This window comes from Procambarus clarkii, chromosome 11 (assembly GCF_040958095.1).
Source record: "Procambarus clarkii isolate CNS0578487 chromosome 11, FALCON_Pclarkii_2.0, whole genome shotgun sequence".
NCBI lineage: Eukaryota > Metazoa > Arthropoda > Malacostraca > Decapoda > Cambaridae > Procambarus > Procambarus clarkii.
In genome coordinates, this window is record NC_091160.1 from 38,674,373 (window position 1) to 38,692,558 (window position 18,186).

At 38.6% G+C, this 18,186-nt stretch overlaps 1 protein-coding gene across 7 annotated transcripts in view; it reads left to right on the plus strand.

Moving 5' to 3' along the window:
* LOC123758336 (uncharacterized) overlaps window positions 1-18,186 on the plus strand; it is a 48,131-nt gene that overhangs the window by 29,375 nt on the left and 570 nt on the right. For 3 of the 7 annotated variants that reach the window (XM_069322641.1, XM_045742621.2, XM_045742624.2), the window contains 11 exons: window positions 3,223-3,409; window positions 4,314-4,418; window positions 5,700-6,149; window positions 6,714-6,918; window positions 7,174-7,340; window positions 8,437-8,509; window positions 9,921-10,735; window positions 14,384-14,461; window positions 14,571-14,690; window positions 15,377-15,537; window positions 16,617-16,958. In XM_069322641.1, coding sequence (XP_069178742.1) covers window positions 3,223-3,409; window positions 4,314-4,418; window positions 5,700-6,149; window positions 6,714-6,918; window positions 7,174-7,340; window positions 8,437-8,509; window positions 9,921-10,735; window positions 14,384-14,461; window positions 14,571-14,690; window positions 15,377-15,537; window positions 16,617-16,817 — 2,562 coding nt within the window. In that variant the 3' untranslated portion in view covers window positions 16,818-16,958. Of the gene's footprint in view, window positions 1-3,222; window positions 3,410-4,313; window positions 4,419-5,699; window positions 6,150-6,713; window positions 6,919-7,173; window positions 7,341-8,436; window positions 8,510-9,920; window positions 10,736-14,383; window positions 14,462-14,570; window positions 14,691-15,376; window positions 15,538-16,616 lie in introns of all 7 variants that reach the window. The other 4 variants (XM_069322643.1, XM_045742622.2, XM_069322644.1 and 1 more) reach the window with 2 other exon arrangements.

The window sequence follows — 18,186 nt, forward strand, 5'->3', positions numbered from 1 at the left end:
AGGTAGTGATCAGTATGCCGTAAGATATGGGTAGGTGTTGAAATTGTGAACCTGTAAAGTACTGTCTTAATTAAAGTAGAAGCTGTTGATGGTGAGATGGAGATGTGGCTGTTTTTTAAAGAAAATAGAGTGAAAGCAAAAGAAATGTAGTAAGAACATTTTAATTAGCAGAGTAGCAGTAAAACTGTGTGTACTTGGGGTTATAGCAAAGACATGAAAAGCTTATGAAAGAATTATTTGTCAGGCAAAGTTAAGAAGTAGTTTAGATGGACTCGACATACAGAATGAAAACTGAACCAAATCCAACAGAACGGAGGAGGTTAAAGATTAAATTTGTGTGAAAACATTATTGGCACTCTATGGAAAATAAACCTTATTTGGAAACAAACAAGAAAGTTAAGTGGAGAGATGAAAGAATAAATGATACAATTGCAAGTGTACAAAGAAATGACAGTAATGTGATATATCAATGAGAAAATCAGGAGGAGCCATGAGGAGGAGGATTAAACCTCTTCTCTGGTTACTTCTAAGCAAATGCCTTAGACTATTACACCACGACATGGTCAAAAGCATTGCAACCTGAGCTTCAACTGAATCCTCTAGGGTTCCTGAGGTTACACTGAAGCCTAACCAGGGTTTCACACAATGCCCCCCATGCACTCTGGCTTGTAGAACCTTAGAGGATTTAGTTGAATCCCAGATTGCAATGCTTTTGACCATGCCATGGTGTAGTGGCGAGAGGTGTTTGCTTTGGAGTAAGTACCCAGAGCACAGATTCGAATCTACCTCGTGGCTTTTACTGATATTTTCAAGTGCACGTGTGTAACAGTAGTGAAACATCGGAACTAAACTGTATTGTTTTTAAACGATGAAACACAGGTATGGATTACAGTATTTGTATAGAAATGGGAAGTGGCAGAATATTTGTAAAATTGGAAAACAATACTGTATACATAAACCGAGAGAGTGGCAAGAGCCGGCACAGGACAAGGGAGGAACAAGAATGTTTCATGATGGCTTTAAGTTTGTTACATCAAATATTTTAATTATAGATGACAGCTGAATAATACTGAACTCTGTCATGTGAAGTGAAGTAATTTATAGGTGGCATTGATTGACTGAGCTTATAAGAATGAAAGCATTGAACTACGCATAGAAGTGAGAGAAAGTTGTGTAATATCCCCGTGGTAAAGTTTGTTACATGGTTGACTGAATTCAAACCAGTTGAATTCACCTGCATCATACTTTAATAGTCAAATTATGAAAAATAACTTAAGTAACTAGAAGTTTGACTTCAAAATATGGCTTGATAATTACAATTTAATTGATTTAAAAGATTTTAAATTCTGGCATTACTATATAAGAATTGTTTTGGTTGCTAGAGGGGTGAGGGGGATTCTGAAAGTTAGGCTTACCGATGAATTACAGTATCGTAGTCTCTTTATAAAAGATAGAGACATTGGAAGAGGCAGTAAGATGTAAATACTTAGGCGTAGAATAGCTAAAATGAGATGTATGGAAGATGAAATGAGAGAGAGAGAGAGAGAGAGTAATGACAGGGAGAAGAGGGCTTGGAAAGGTGAATAATGATGTGAATGAGAGAAAGCTATGGGAGTTAAGAAAGGACTGATAAATAATAAAGTACTAATACAAACATTGGAATTTTCTATTTTTTAGTTAACCAGCTAGTGCGAGTACTGTATGTAGACGGACATAGCACTGAACAAATATGAGAGAGATGATATGACACTCATTACAGTGAGGAAATAATACGTGGAGGGCTTGAAGCAAAATATACTTACGTGGTGTGAACGTGTAGGTAGAATGCTCGAGTTGTTAAATGAGAAGGATGTAGGAGTGACATAATGGGATTACAGTATTTGGCAAAGGAGAGTGGAACAACATTTTAAAGAAGGAGTGAAAGAGTTTGCATGTGTGAGGGGCTTATGGGAGGATTGTCTCTCCCGGAAAACTGCTGTAGCCGCCACCTGATGGAGAGCTATCAGAAGCAGGTGTCACAGATATAGATCAAAACTTGAAACAAAATTGGTAAGTGGTCAAATATTAGCAAGTGCAGAGGAACACTATTTAAGGTGGAGGAACACTATTTAAGGTGGAGGAACACTATTTAAGGTGGAGGAACACTATTTAAGGTGGAGGAACACTATTTAAGGTGGAGGAACACTATTTAAGGCGGAGGAACACTATTTAAGGCGGAGGAACACTATTTAAGGCGGAGGAACACTATTTAAGGCGGAGGAACACTATTTAAGGCGGAGGAACACTATTTAAGGCGGAGGAACACTATTTAAGGCGGAGGAACACTATTTAAGGCGGAGGAACACTATTTAAGGCGGAGGAACACTATTTAAGGCGGAGGAACACTATTTAAGGCGGAGGAACACTATTTAAGGCGGAGGAACACTATTTAAGGCGGAGGAACACTATTTAAGGCGGAGGAACACTATTTGAGGCGGAGGAACACTATTTGAGGCGGAGGAACACTATTTGAGGCGGAGGAACACTATTTGAGGCGGAGGAACACTATTTGAGGCGGAGGAACACTATTTGAGGCGGAGGAACACTATTTGAGGCGGAGGAACACTATTTGAGGCGGAGGAACACTATTTGAGGCGGAGGAACACTATTTGAGGCGGAGGAACACTATTTGAAGCGGAGGAACACTATTTGAAGCGGAGGAACACTATTTGAAGCGGAGGAACACTATTTGAAGCGGAGGAACACTATTTGAAGCGGAGGAACACTATTTAAGGCGGAGGAACACTATTTAAGGCGGAGGAACACTATTTAAGGCGGAGGAACACTATTTAAGGCGGAGGAACACTATTTAAGGCGGAGGAACACAATGGAGGAGAATTATTGTTAGGCATGTTAAAAAGTTCAAGCTTCGTTCTAGTATGGAGGATTGTGCAAGGTGTAGTATCAAGCTTCATTTGGGTATTGAGGATTGTGTGAGGTGTAATGATTATTGTGATTGGTTAAGAATCTGCTGTATATATACTGTTATTTAGTCCCTAGAATAGAGATATGACATACTTAATATTAGCCTAAATTTAATATACAGTACTGTACAGTATATTGATACACATTTGGCAATGTCTTGACTTTCATTGCTGACATAAAAGCATATGGGTTAATTTTTTATTAAAGAGTCACATAAGATCATGTAACCCACCTCTGCTATTGGGTAATTCATTATAGCGTCCTCAGATGTTACGTCACTCCTTTGAACGACTTCAGGAGCGTTTACGGGAGAGACAGGAGGCACTGGAGCAGCAGGAGCGCCGTCTTCGTGGCTTCCTCAACGCGTCGTCGCCCACTTCCAGCACATCATCTGGTACCTCATCGGCTTCTGTAGATCGTGAAGAAGATCCACCAAGTCCACCAGGTAAGACATATTAATTGAAATATGACAATTAGTAATAACACTAGTAAATTTGGTTGAGGTTATTGTAAACTTTAGCATGAAATGTTTTTTGACAAGATTTTATACATACAATCCTGTATACAGTATAACCCTACAACATAATATACACACTTATATTGTCCATAAATCTCTCTGTTGCACAGCTTAAAGGAAGTGTCTTGCAACTCATTCACTACTTTGCTAATATTCTGTTTGTTAATGTTGTCCAGAAATAGATTCAAACACTAGCAGGAAAGACCATATTGTGATTTTCTCCTGGTAAGGAGATTAAGTTAACATGATAACCATATCACATGGTAAGCAATAAAAAAAGGATAGCAGAACTTTTTCATGGGTCTTGGTTACTCCATTACATCCATATAGATGTCACTGATTTGCTTCTGACAATACAGTAACTGTAGAGTTCAAGGATATCTGGCATAACATTTTATCTCTGAAGCGCACTCAGAATTTGGGCCAGAATCAGTGATGTGAGCAAATTGCTTCCCTGGTGATGCAGGTGTGTGAAGGAGGCACAGGTTCACCACCACCACCATGTTCCATATACGATTTGTCTGTTTTATTGACTCATTTCAATCTTATTAAATTAATTCTTATTGCAGTATGTTTGGTCGGTGTAGGAGGTACCTTATATGCTACAATTGTGGCACACTATTCATGGCATCTAGCCTGTAGCCTAAGCTTGCTTTACATTCATAGTTTTTGTTATTTTTTTGTTTAGAATATAAATTTTATGCAGTATATTTTGGCAAAAATTTCATTTTGATGATAAGTGGTAACTAAAATGTGATATCCTAAATGTTTTGTCGGCTTGCAAATTTGATTTATAATACCTTATTCACCCCCATCCTAAATTTGTTGACAGAGCGTTATCGACGTGCAGGGCCACCAACTACGTCGCTGGCCTCAAGAATTGCTAATATGATAGCGCACCAATCAGCTAATGCAGCCAATAATACCTCAACCTCAGGCAAGTACAAAAAAAAGGATGCTTATGATAAAGTTTAAAAGTATTAGGAATTAGTATCTGCATTAGAAGTAGCATTGGTTGGCATAGATCACTGTTGGAAGTATTCGTGTAGGGGAGTTGAAGGGTGGTTGACTAATTGTAATGGTGGTTCCTTTCTCTGGTTCTGCTTATACGTACCTCAATGCAAGTTATCTTGAGATGATTTTGGGGCTTAGCGACCCCGTGGCCCGATCCTTGACCAAGCCTCCTTTTTGTTACACACCCCCCAGGAAGCAGCCCGTAGCAGCTGTCTAACTCCCAGGTACCTATTTACTGCTAGGTGAACAGGGGCATCAGGGTGAAAGAAACTCTGCCCATTTGTTTCCACTTCCACCGGGAATCGACCCTGGAACCTTAAGACTACGAATCCCGAGCACTGTCCACTCAGCTGTCAGGCTCTTGACAGCTGGCATAAAGTTGATGCCATACTTTTTCTTTTTGAGTATGACTTCTAGTTATGACAGTTTTCTCTCTCTGGCTTTTTGCTATTTGTCATATTCCTGTTTCTTCACCTATTTATAATGTGGTATTCCTTCTTGCCTGTGTATGAATGATCCTTATTTCTATCATTTGTGTGTTAGTTCTCATTGTTTCTCACACCTGTATATGTAGTTGACTCATGAATACTTTGGTATTTGCTTCAAAACACCCCAAGCAGGCTCATACCTTGTAGGTGATTAAGGATCATTGGGTAAAATATAGTGTGTGTGTTCCAAGACAGAGTTCACATCATTCTTTTTGTAAATAACATGTCGAGTACCTGTATCAAGAGTGGCTACTCTTTTTGAAAATGTGGCCAAAGTGGCAATAATATTCTAAAATATTATCTCATGTGGCCATGGGTATTATCTCACGTGGCCATGGGTATTATCTCACGTGGCCATGGGTATTATCTCACGTGGCCATGGGTATTATCTCACATGGCCATGGGTATTATCTCACGTGACCATGGGTATTATCTCACTTGGCCATGGGTATTATCTCACAGTTTTTGCACTAATTTATATATAAAAGATACACAACCTTAAATATTTGCACAAAGTAGAACCGTCGATCAACTTTTGTAAGGTGAGAGGTGCCATGTAGGTCAGCACACCCAACGGTTGATATCTGGCGGTTTTTATCCTGGTGAACCTTACACACCCAACACTGTTTTCTGATATACAATACAGTATTTTGGGATACATTTGTAAAATAGAGGAATAAATATAAATTTAAATAATGTTATTTTCTATACAACAGAGCCTCAAGAAACTAATGCAGGGAGCAACAGAACAGAGACGACCTCAAATTACACACCTATTAGACCACCAGAGAGAGCATCACAGAGGCCTTTAGACAGACCATATAGCAGACCTTTTGAGAGGAATTCACTGAGAACTTCCAGCAGGTGGTTTGACAGGCCATATGGAAGAGTATCAGACAGATGGTGTGATCCAAATTCCGATCGTTTGTCAAGGAGAGGGTCGGACAGATTGCATGGAAGACATTCTGATCGCCCGCAAGGAAGAAACCTTGGAAGGAATGCTGACAGACTACCTGATGCCCCAAACGAAAGAGCTTCAACTGCATCAAATCCGTGGTGTGATTTACCTCCTGCTCAACGGCCAACTCCTCCAGGGCCACCGCCAACAGCACCTCCAACCCTGTCACAGCTTGATGGCACAGAGGCTCAGAGCAATGATTTTAATAGTAAGTTTTGTATGCCATAAAATTCAGTCACATTCATAGATTGATGTTTTGCATATGCAGTTTAACACATTTTAATTTTAATGAGACATGCAGAGGTTTTCTAACATTTGATATTTTTATCTTTGGCACAAACAAGATTCATGTGCAATGGTCAAAATATTTAACTAATAGTTACATAAATTTGGCTGTAAGATTTGAAAGATTTTTGTCCTGTTTCAGTACTTGGAAAAGTACCATGTATAAAATTTAATGACCTGTGAGTATATTTAAATATATTCTATTCACTAGAAATAAATATAGGAGAAAGAATGCAGAGAACATGTTTGGAAATAAAATATATAACCTATAGGTTTAGAAAATATTATACACCAGTAAATAAGATTATACTGAACGTTGTAAAGGAAAGCAAGCATAAGAAAGTGCAAGAGACTGTAATGAGACTTCTCTAATATGAATTGGCTTCAAGAGGAAAGGGTAAAACAAAGCACAATTACCCATTGTTTGTTTGTTTGTTTCTATTTTTCATAAACGTAGATTATCAGTCTTTAATTTTTGCTTCTGCAGATAATTCTAGTCAGTGGCACAGTGCAAGACATCGATTAAGACAAGATATTTTGAATGCACGGCGAGATATGGTAGCTGGTCGCAGTCCTGGCAACACCAGGGATTCTGTTCGGTTTCCTATGGCAGCACTAAGATCTCGAAGTATTACAGCTGAGAGAATACTCATGAGGGAAGGCTTTCGTCGTGAGAGACGAGACCGTTACAGGTATGTTTGGTACCAGTACTTGAGCCTCCCTAAAACCTTCCTTACTGCTCTGTTTACTTGTGGGGTGCACACACCTGGTAGCCAGTTATTGTTTGTAATGATAATTTCAAAGTGTTAGTGTTCCTTGGGCCTTATAACAATAATTATATATATCTAGTATACCTATCTATAATTTATAATTTATTAAATGTTTTGTTTTTGGGGGACAGGTATGCTACTTTGGTAATGTATATAATAGTCATGTGGCATTTTCAGGCAAATATTACAGCGGATGGCAGACCGCCTCAACAGCCTGGTTAACCAGGAGCAAGAGCACCAGCACCAGCACCAGCATCAACAAAGGCAGCAAGAGCAGCAAGCAACAGATGCCCCGGAGGCTGAGCCGGATGCTGGTGGAAGCTCCATGGATAACCATATGCTGAGTAAGTGTACTCAAAATGGACTCCAGGCTGTGCATTCAGTTTCTGGTAGTCTGTTAATCATAATTCTGCTCTCCAGCTTTAATTCTGCATACATATATTGTTATTCTAGTTTTTTTTTATTCAAGTCTGTTATGCAGACTTGTTTTCTCTGGCTTTAAGAATTGTTCAACAATAAGTGGTCAGGGGTATCCCTGTATTGTATAATTTGGGTCTGTTGACAGGCTTAAAGCTTTTCCTTCCCGTAGTTCACCTTAAACTTCAGATTTTCAAATCAGTTGCAAAAATATAAAATATTGCCAATTGTTCATTTGGTGTTATTATGCTCTCAGAATAGCATTATGATCTTCATTTTCATAGATTTAGAATAGAGGTTTTGAGTTTAGTTTACTGTAAAAAAAAAATCATCAATGTGGGATTTGAAATATACGGCAAATTTAGACAAAAAAATGTATAACTTCAAACGTTTAGGGTTTATGAAAAAGTCATTCTAATAGGATTGTAGAAGAGACAGCTGCTATATATAAAAGAGGTGAGCATCTACTCTGTTACCTAGCAGTAAATAGGTACCTGGGTGTTAGTCAGCTGTCACGGGCTGCTTCCTGGGGGTGGAGGCCTGGTCGAGGACCGGGCCGCGGGGACACTAAAGCCCCGAAATCATCTCAAGATAACCTCAAGATAACATCTTTCAGAAACTGGATTTTTTTTAAGCTGACTCAAAGTTGAAATTCTAGTTTTAGAGATAACTGAAGTTATCGACAATGAATAAGGTACTATACATAAAATACAAATGCAAATTTAAAAACTGTAGAAAACAAATATATGTATGCAGAATCAAGGCTGTTCCATAGATACAGTTCTATGAAAATTCATTAAAAATGTTTTCTTAGATTAAGAAAATAACAAGTTTTTTTTTTAAATGACATTACTGTACAGTATATGTATAATACAGATTATTTTGCTTTAACTCAATATCATATTATGTTCCAAATGTATAAATCATCATCATAAATGTAAGAAATAATCAGACTTAACAAGGAATTTCAGGTATTTCATTCATAAATTAGGAATAAACATTTATTTTTCTCATTTTCTTCAGATTTACGGTTATTGGTTCGGCTGGCGCTTCACCTTATATATCAGCTTCTAAATTTCATCTGCAACCAGAATATGTATGTTTGGCTTCATTATTTGTATAATGATTAGAGATCCAATATTCAATTATGTGAGTTGCTAGGTTGAAGGCTAGAACTCTTTATAAAACTTGTTGGGCCTACTTTGTACAACTCTTGACTTTAAGCAGATGTTGACACATCCTTTGTGAGTACTGTACTTGCTTCTCCAACCACTGACCAGTCGACAGGCAGTTGGGTCAAGCCCTGCTACTATCTCTCTCACTAAGTTAATTCCTTTCCTCCATGTATTCTCCTCTCCTCCATGCATCCTTCTCCTATCCTCCATGCATTCTTCTCCTCTCCTCCGTGCATTCTTCACCTCTCCTCCGTGCATTCTTCACCTCTCCTCCGTGCATTCTTCTCCTCTCCTCCGTGCATTCTTCTCCTCTCCTCCACACATTCTTCTCCTTCCCACTAGCTTATTGGGTAATCTTTACTATATTTTGTCTTAGTCTCAATCAGCTATTAATTGTCATTATCCTTTTACAGTTCAACTGTATAGACCTTATCATGTAACACAAGTGCATTGAGGTTATGCTCTTTTTTGTTAAGCATACTGTATATTTAGTTTCACAGTAACTAAGTACCGTGCGTAGTTTGTTACAGTAGCTCCTTTGATGACATTGTTCTAGGCAAGATGCTTGAATTCGAAAGCAACATCTTAGTAAAAGTTAGGAGTTTAACTCGGTCACAAGATCAATTCTGGGCTCTGGAACTTAAGAACATAAGAATAAAGGACTGCAGAATTACTTCCTCATTACTTTATACACAAAAATTATGTGGCAAAGTAATGAGGATGACTGGATGTAAAGTAAAAAAAAAATAGAGAGATAGGTAAGGTAAAGTACTCTAAAAGTTAACAAAATGCATTATTTAATGAGTTAAATAGATGGAGAATTGGACCTTAGATCTTCAGCTTTTGTAGTGAAGGATTCACATGTGTAGAAGTAGGCTTGTTGTAGAGAAACAGAGTAGAGAGTAGATTTTATTGCAGATGATGTTTGCCCTGTAAGGACTTCATCTACATGAGTGTCAGCACTTGGTGCTCTATTCTGCCACCTAGAAGCAGGTAGTCATGAGGAGAGGTAAATCAATCAAATCAATCAAATCAGAAACTTTATTCATGAATGGTTGTACATTTATAATTGGGAAAGTTTACATAAATATTACAGTACATTAAAGTTACAATAACAGCATAGCATAAATATCTTGTGTAATCATGAACCTTGATATGTAAGTTTAATTTGGATCTCGCCAAGAGTGACTATTAAGCATGATATTTGCCAAGAGTCGCAGTTTTCATGTCAGGTCAGCTATAGAAGTATGCCGCTTTATTTATGAGAAAATCTCGGTTTTTAGATGAAAGATTTTTGTTGATGTGAATGTTTTTCTTTCCACCTTTTTAAAGATCGTACGAAGAACGACCCATATCCCGCCTTCCAAACCCCTTCCGTGATGAAGAGACAGGTGGTGCTGGAGATGGGGAAAGAGGAGACTTTCCTCCTCCAATGGCATTGGATCTTGAACCAGGTCTTCATAATTTAACTACACTACTAGAAACAGTGCGCATGGCTAGTGAAGAACTGCGAAATGATAGTGTTGGAGATGGTGCTGGGGAATCTAGTCCTGCACCAGAGAGTACAAGACCCATCACGAATGTTCCAAGACGACTTACAGATTTCTTGAGACGGTCAGGGAATTTGGCTCAACAGCCGGGTGCAAATGGAGAATCCGGGAGGACTGGGACCACAGGGTTCCGAAGTAGCTCGCCACGACCTCAGCTTGTCATTCCTCGTATCACACTGAGTGACCCTAATGGGAGTGAGAGCCAGGTAGAAGAAGAAAGTGCACCATCCAGCTCCACACCTGGACCTTCTCACAACGACCAGGCAGATTTCAACACGAGGTCAGTGTCAGGGGTGCCTCTTCGGCTTCTTGGACGTCAGTATGCTGTTGATCGGCGAAGTCCAGACTCTGAAGATTCTCCTGGTCCCCCAGATGGAGTTCAGGATGGGCCAAGTCATCCACCAGATGCACCATTTCCATGGAGAGGTCACTTAACTCCTTATGATATAGGACTTCCCAGAGGTCCTGGTTCAGAGATGCTTTTCCGTCCCAATCTTCAGCGTGCACCGCCTGACCGAGCAGCAGAAAGAGAAGCCGATAACTTCTTTAGTAGACCTTACTTTACACCACATTTTGGAGCATCAAGAACTATATCAGGTAAAGGACAGTTAAATCTCATGAATGAGGTAATTGTGTGTTATATATATATATATATATATATATATATATATATATATATATATATATATATATATATATATATATATATATATATATATATATATATATATAAATAAAACTTTGGAAACCCCCATTTGTGAGGACCATTTTGTGTGGAGTGAGAGTGATGGTGGTTGGAGGTGAGCGAGAGGCAGCAGCAGCAGCAGCAGCAGGTTACTCTCGCTCGCTGCAGACCACCATCTGTTCTGTTCATTCTTTACTCATAAGCAACCTCATCCATACTATACCCTAAACAAAGTACGAAACCACAAATATAGGCCTGTACACAAGTTGTTAATGACAGGAATGGTGAATAATAAGAAATTTTCACGATAAAAAAAGTTTTGAGCGTTGGCGTGAGGAGCGGCAAGCTGCCACTACCTCCAATGGTGGTGAGTGTAGCAGATAAAATAAATAGAAAATGTTTACTTCGGTTTCATAGTATATGGTAGCTCATCTTCAATATATCTACTAGTATGTATGTATGTACTCACCTAGTTGTGCCTGCAGGGATTGAACTTTGGCTCTTTCGTCCCGCCTCTCAACCATCAATCTACTGGTGTACAGATTCCTGAGCTTCTCGAGCTCCATCATATCTACATTTGAAACTGTGTATGGAGTCAGCCTCCACCACATCACTTCCTAGTGCATTCCATTTACCAACTATTTTGATGTAGTTGTTGTTTTATATTCAACTACTCGGTACAGAACGCTCCAAGCAGCACAGGCTATGGTGAGCCAATCGTACTTATCTGGCACAGGAGATGTAATTACCTAAGTATAATTACCTAAGTGTTGTGGGAACCGACCTGTGAGATTTATATTTATTTAATTTATATGAATTTATATTTACGTTAATTTATATACTTCGATAGCAATTTGTATAATGATAAGTGGACTATTTCTGCAATAATCTCATAATCTCACAAATCGATCCTCTACACATTAGGGGGGGTTTATATTAATTGAATATATATGCAGCCAATCAAACTACAGTATTAACACTTTCGCGCTATCTGGACGCGCCGGCGCGTTCGGTTTCGTCTAACGTAAACGCATAGTGGACATAAAGTTATGTCAACTTTTAAAATATTTGTATAAAATTCAATTTTTATCCGATTTACTTTGGGTTTGTTTCAAACTGCGCGCTATGAGGCTCTCTTTCTCACCACTAGGCTGCATGGTACAATAAGTTCATGAAAGGTGTGGATAACTTCGATCAAATGGTATTTTGTCCCAAACGGGTTGCAGGTGGGTGACTTTAGCCGTTTATACTGGTAATTCTTCCCCCATATCATGTATTAGATGCGTATGTCTGTTTAGGGAATTTTATTCTGATCAATATACAACCAAAAATAACTGTGTGCAACAAGTATAATCTTGACAAACATAACAAAAGTAAAAATATTTCGTGTGTGTTTGACGCTCACTGATATGTTCCAGCGTTGTTTTATTTTTGTCGCTATTCTAACTTACGCTTTGTTGATATTTTTTACCTATGGGCACATAGAACATTCTATTGTGAACACATTGACATAAAAATGAATGACGTACATAGAAAATTAATGTCATGAGAATGAAATCAGTATAAACTTTCAAAGCGCCGTGCGTTGTCCCGTCACCGATACCGGGTAACAATTTCACCACTTCCCACACTCTTGCAGGTCGGCTGCATCATTATTCTATGCTTATATTCATATCACCGTGTTGGGAATTTCATTGCCAGTCCATTGATACCAAAATTAACGCTGTAGAACAAGTGTGGAGGTGATTACAATCCCAAGAGTAAAAACATTTTGTTGCTGATGGGCGCTCACGGCGAGTCATCTACGTAGTTATTTATTTGGTGCTGGTATCCCTATATGTTTCGTGACTTATTTTACTAATGTTCTTCTAGAGAATTTTATTGCGAACACGTTGGTACCAAAATGAAATACGTAGCGTGAGAACTAAGGTCAGAAGAGTAAAAAGAGTATACACATTTTTGTTTTTACGCTTAAGCGATAAAAACGCAGCGCGCACATTCGGTTGGCTGAGTGACCTTTGCGGAGAGCGCGAAAGTGTTAACTACACATTATTAAACATTGAAGAGGTTCCTTATCTTATAGTACAGCAGGCTTTAGTCCACCAGGTATAACTAGGGTGTAGACACCACATTTTCCCTCTTTGAGGTAGCTTCCATCACCCTGGTAACTGATGCACAAAGCATGCTTCCTCGTCTTGACCTGTCAAAAGGGCGCTAACTGTGAAGCCAGAATTCTATATATGACAAGCTATATCAGAGAAAACACTGTACATGGAACAATGAAGACCTGGCTTAATTACCTTTAGTTTGAGGCTATCTCGTGCTCTAACCGGCTAACCCTACCCAATGACATTAATGGCCACTAATGATAGATAATGGGTTTCGGAAGAACACTTAACTTGATTTGTTGACAGCGTGTTGATAATGGTACACCTTTGGTTTCCATAACACTACATCCAAGTAAAATTAACAGGAGCCGAATTTGCTCCCGTGAGCCTCTGGTCTAGTACAAACAATGGCTGCCCCTCCTTCCTCACTGACGCCTGGCTTACATTGTCCAGATGACAGAAAGTGATAGAAGGGTCACATTTACTCTACTTTAATATTGATAATTAAGTTAATTTATATGAGATGTTTTTATGATGGTAAAGTCCAAAGACTAATGTATTTAAGAATAATTCCCAGCAGAATAGCTGGTGAAATTATAATAGTATGTGGTGATGATATCCCGTTTTCTATAGACGGTAATTCCACTACAAGTTACGTTTTCTATGGGTTAACTTGTTTATACAATACAGCTATTATCTGTCTGTATGATATATTAAATGGTGTCGGATTTTCCGACAAGTGTAGTTACAGGATGAGAGCTACACGTGGTGTCCCATCTATCCAGCACTCTGTCATATAACTCTTTGAAACTACTGACAGTTTTAGTCAGTATTTAGTATTTGGTATTTAGTTTTAGGTGTGTGTGTGTGTGTGTGTGTGTGTGTGTGTGTAATTACCTAAGTGTAATTACCTAAGTGTAGTTACAGGATGAGAGCTACGCTCGTGGTGTCCCGTCTTCCCAGCACTCTTTGTCATATAACGCTTTGAAACTACTGAAACTAATGTGTGTGTGTGTGTGTGCATGTATGTATGTATGTGTGTGTACTCGTCTAGTTCTGCTTGCGGGGGTTGAGCTTCGGCTTTTTGGTCCCACCTCTCAACTGTCAATCAACTGGTGTATAGATGCCTGAGCCTACTGGGCTGTATCATAACTATGTTTGAAACTGTGTATGGCATCTGCCTCCACCACATCACTGCCTAATACATTCCATCTGTTAACTAAAGAAAAAGTTCTTAAGTAATTTGTTTCAGCTTTAAACTGGGTATGCTAGTATAGGTTTTTCATTATATGAGTTGCTTAAAGCAGTGATGTACATCTAGGGGAAGTTGTAACTTGCATGTTTTCTTTGTGTTCAGGTATTCATTTGTTCATAAGAGCTATTTGAGTGGTATTTAATAAAGAAAAAAAATTAATCATAAAAATCACTAATCATGTTTGACTTGTATTGCAGGCTCCCCAGGCTCGGGGGTCACTCATCGCATCCAGGCTTGGGACTTTGCCCACTACCGCATCCCAGACATCTCTGATGGTAAGAGATTGAAACATTTTAACTTTACTACTGTTTCTCTTAATGATCCATTATAAGTGTTTTTGAGGAAATTAGTCTTATCTGATAAGTGTATTTTGTCTTCTTGCAGGTAATGCAAATGTGGTTGTGGGAAAATGCAAAATCCATAATGATGCCAGTGTTGATATTTCTTCTGATGGCACCATGCTAGCTGCCTTGGTCCCTGAGAGCCAAGCCATGACTATGGTTGGTGAGTGTCGGGATATTTTACATTTTCTTGACTTTGTATGTTGTCTTGGGTTTAAATATGGATGATGCATGAAAACACTGTGGCTACTTGTATTGCATCATAAACTGATTTACACTTGCTTTCTGGTGCTCACATAAACACCTTCCCATTAACAGTTGCATCATAGAGGACTCACAAACACCTTCCCATCAACAGTTGCATCATAGAGCGCTCACAAACACCTTCCCATCAACAGTTGCATCATAGAGCACTCACAAACACCTTCCCATCAACAGTTGCATCATAGAGCACTCGCAAACACCTTCCCATCAACAGTTGCATCATAGAGCACTCACAAACACCTTCCCATCAACAGTTGCATCATAGAGCACTCACAAACACCTTCCCATTAACAGTTGCATCATAGAGTACTCACAAACACCTTCCGATCAGCAGTTGCATCATAGAGCGCTCACAAACACCTTCCCATCAACAATTGCATCATATATACACTATATGCATATGCACACTAGACCCAAAGACAGGATGCTCCTACATACTGTTGAATGTAGTCTTGCTTAGTGCTGATGTATACATCTTCCCATTTGACAATCAGTCATAGCATTTCATGCATATATATAATTGAAGTCTATTTACAGTTGTTGAAAAAATGTGGCATAAATTATGACGATTGTGGATATTTGCAGGAGTGTACAGTTTGGAAGGTCATTCTTTTGGCCAGCTGCTCTACAGCTACATCTTTGCGCCTAACACTATCTGCGTCAGCCTCTCTCCGATGGCAAGACATTTGGTGGTTGGCTTTGCTTCACACATGCCACGGCTTGTTGCGCATCATAATACTAAACAGGTAAGTAGAGGGCTTATTTCGGGGGACAAATTGAAAGGTTGACGTGCCGGTTGTTTTGAGATAATCGTAGAATATTTGTAAAACGAATTTGCGTACCGTGAACTCTTTGTTATTATGCTTCTGTAGTGTGATATGGCAGTTTAAGGACCACAATTTTGATATTTTGTAGGCGTCTTTGAACGATTTAATAGTCCATGTTGTAGTTAGTGCAAGAAATTGGAATGTGTGTTGCTAGGGCCTGTATCACTCGCAGATACTTTACACTTGTGCATACCAGCACATGTGAGAAAATTCTGTGATGCAGTTACAGAATGTACTGGACACTTTGATGAAGAACAGGTATTGTGGCTGTGGGATATAAATGAAAGAGCGGGAAGTCAGACAGTATCGGATGGATTTGTTTATCGGATGGAGTTTGGGCCGGGAGGTAGGAAGTATCAAGCACAGTTACAGTTAAAGATTTTTGTTACAATATTTTGTGCAATGGGGTTTGTTTTTAGCAAGCTATGTGATGGTTATAAAGGCAAATGTTTAATAAATGTAAAATAATAATGTCAGGCATCACAATGAGGCTGTAGAATTAATTGACTTAAGCAAAAGGTTGGAAGCTTAAATAGTACCATATTATTAGTGTTTAATAATTTTCAGAGACGTGTGTTAGAATAGGTCTGATTAATAATAATAATATTAGGGTGGCCACAGCAGAAGTTCCTGGAAAAACTTGTGCTTTGCCCACTTCCTGATGAGTTCCTGGGAGAGGGGAGTAAGGTGTTAAGGCTGTAGAGACAGAGACAGAAAAGGGAGTGTGTGTGTGTAAGGGTGGGGGGGGATAACAGAGATTATACTGAGAAATTTGTCAAATTATGCAGTGATCATGGGATTTGGATGAAGCACTGCCTTAAAAACAATACAGTATGCTGAGAGGTTGACATATACTGTAAGTACAGTATATATTTTTCCATAAATTGTATCAATGTTAAAAAATGATCTTTGATCACGTCAGTTCATTTAAATTCACATGTGGCATTTAATGCATCTTCAGCGTTTGTTTGTTAATTTATTGTTTTATCTTCATTTAGGTTGTGGCTCAGATCTACAAACTGTGTGACAACCCCATGTTCCACGGCCGAGGGCAAGCAGGGCACCTACAGCTGCTCCGAGACATTGAGGTCATGAGTGACCACCGTCACACATCACTAAACTGCATTCGCTGGCTCCCTTACCCTGGTCAAGGCCTTATTTATGGTACTAATAGGGGACAGTTAAATATCTTACGCTGACTGCTCTCTATATGTACAATATTGGAGACCAGTTAAAAAGGGAATGGCAGAACAAACACTTTAAAAATGGTGTGGAAATATTCTATACAAAATAAAAGACATTAAGGCTACAGTTAAGAAAGGAAATTCATTCAGTGCCATATGAGATTTGGGACCATCTCTCATTAACAAAGGACGACATTGGCGATGCGCATCTGTAGTGTAGAGGTAACCTCTCTTTTGTACTGGAGACAAAAGTAGGTTGGCTATAGATGGTCCAGCATAAGTGAGAAGATGTAACATTCCTGCTGAGGCCGTACTTGTGTTTTAAGTGAGAGTAGCTAACTCATTTTCTCAAAAGCACACATTTGGGGTTGAGGGAGATGGTATTGTTTGAAAATTTATGTTAATGTAAGCTAAAAAGTATACGCTTGTAAATCACTTCACAAAACAAGTATGGTCTTTTATAATGAGTAGTCTTGTAAAGTTTTGTTATTCTCAATCTCTTATTTTGGGTTATAAATACACACACACAAAATGGCATTAATGAGACAAGCCTTGGTCTGGAACCATTCATTGTGCTAAGCTACCACTGAAGCAGTTTAGCATGTATTGTGATATTATTCTTATATTTGTTTAATTATTAAAAATCTTAAATTTAATCTAAATATACATTCACAGGTCATTAAATATGTCAGACACAATTATTTTACTGGAATAAGACAAGTTGCTAAAACCTTGACACATGTGTATGCCATTCTTCATTACTATTGGGAGTGTAAATATGATTACGTACCTTGAAATTTCCGCGTGGTTGAGGGGTTTCATTTATTGGTAGTGCTGTTTTACGGATGATCTTATTCTTCTGTGTATTTTGTATACAAACCTTCAAGAAGCTTATCTAATGCCAGAGCTAATAGTAAATTAAGGTTATCGACCTCAATGGCGATTTCTGATCCTGTTCATTTGCAGCGATCACAAGCTAGAATAAGACTGGGTGTAAAAGGGTTCATTAATTCACAAGAGATTTTGATACGGAGAGGATTCCTATATATTGTATCGTACTATGCCTTCAAAAAGAGTAAATTTTTCCGAGCCTTTTTCTCGGCATTTTTATTTTATGCTTCCACGTTTTAAAGGTTTATTCTCCTGGAAATGGTTTTAGAAGTGAAGCATGAAAGTTGATATATAATGTACACACACACCAACTATATCTGGAGTCACAGTCTCATGCCTACAATCATAACAAGGATCTTTACTTACAATCTTCTCCAGATACTCTAGTCAAGGCTCATATCCTTACATTTCTTAGTGTTTAATTACTGCCTTGCCTTGATTTGTGACTTTACCTCCCAATTACCAGCAATTGCCTAAGCTCATTATCTTTAGT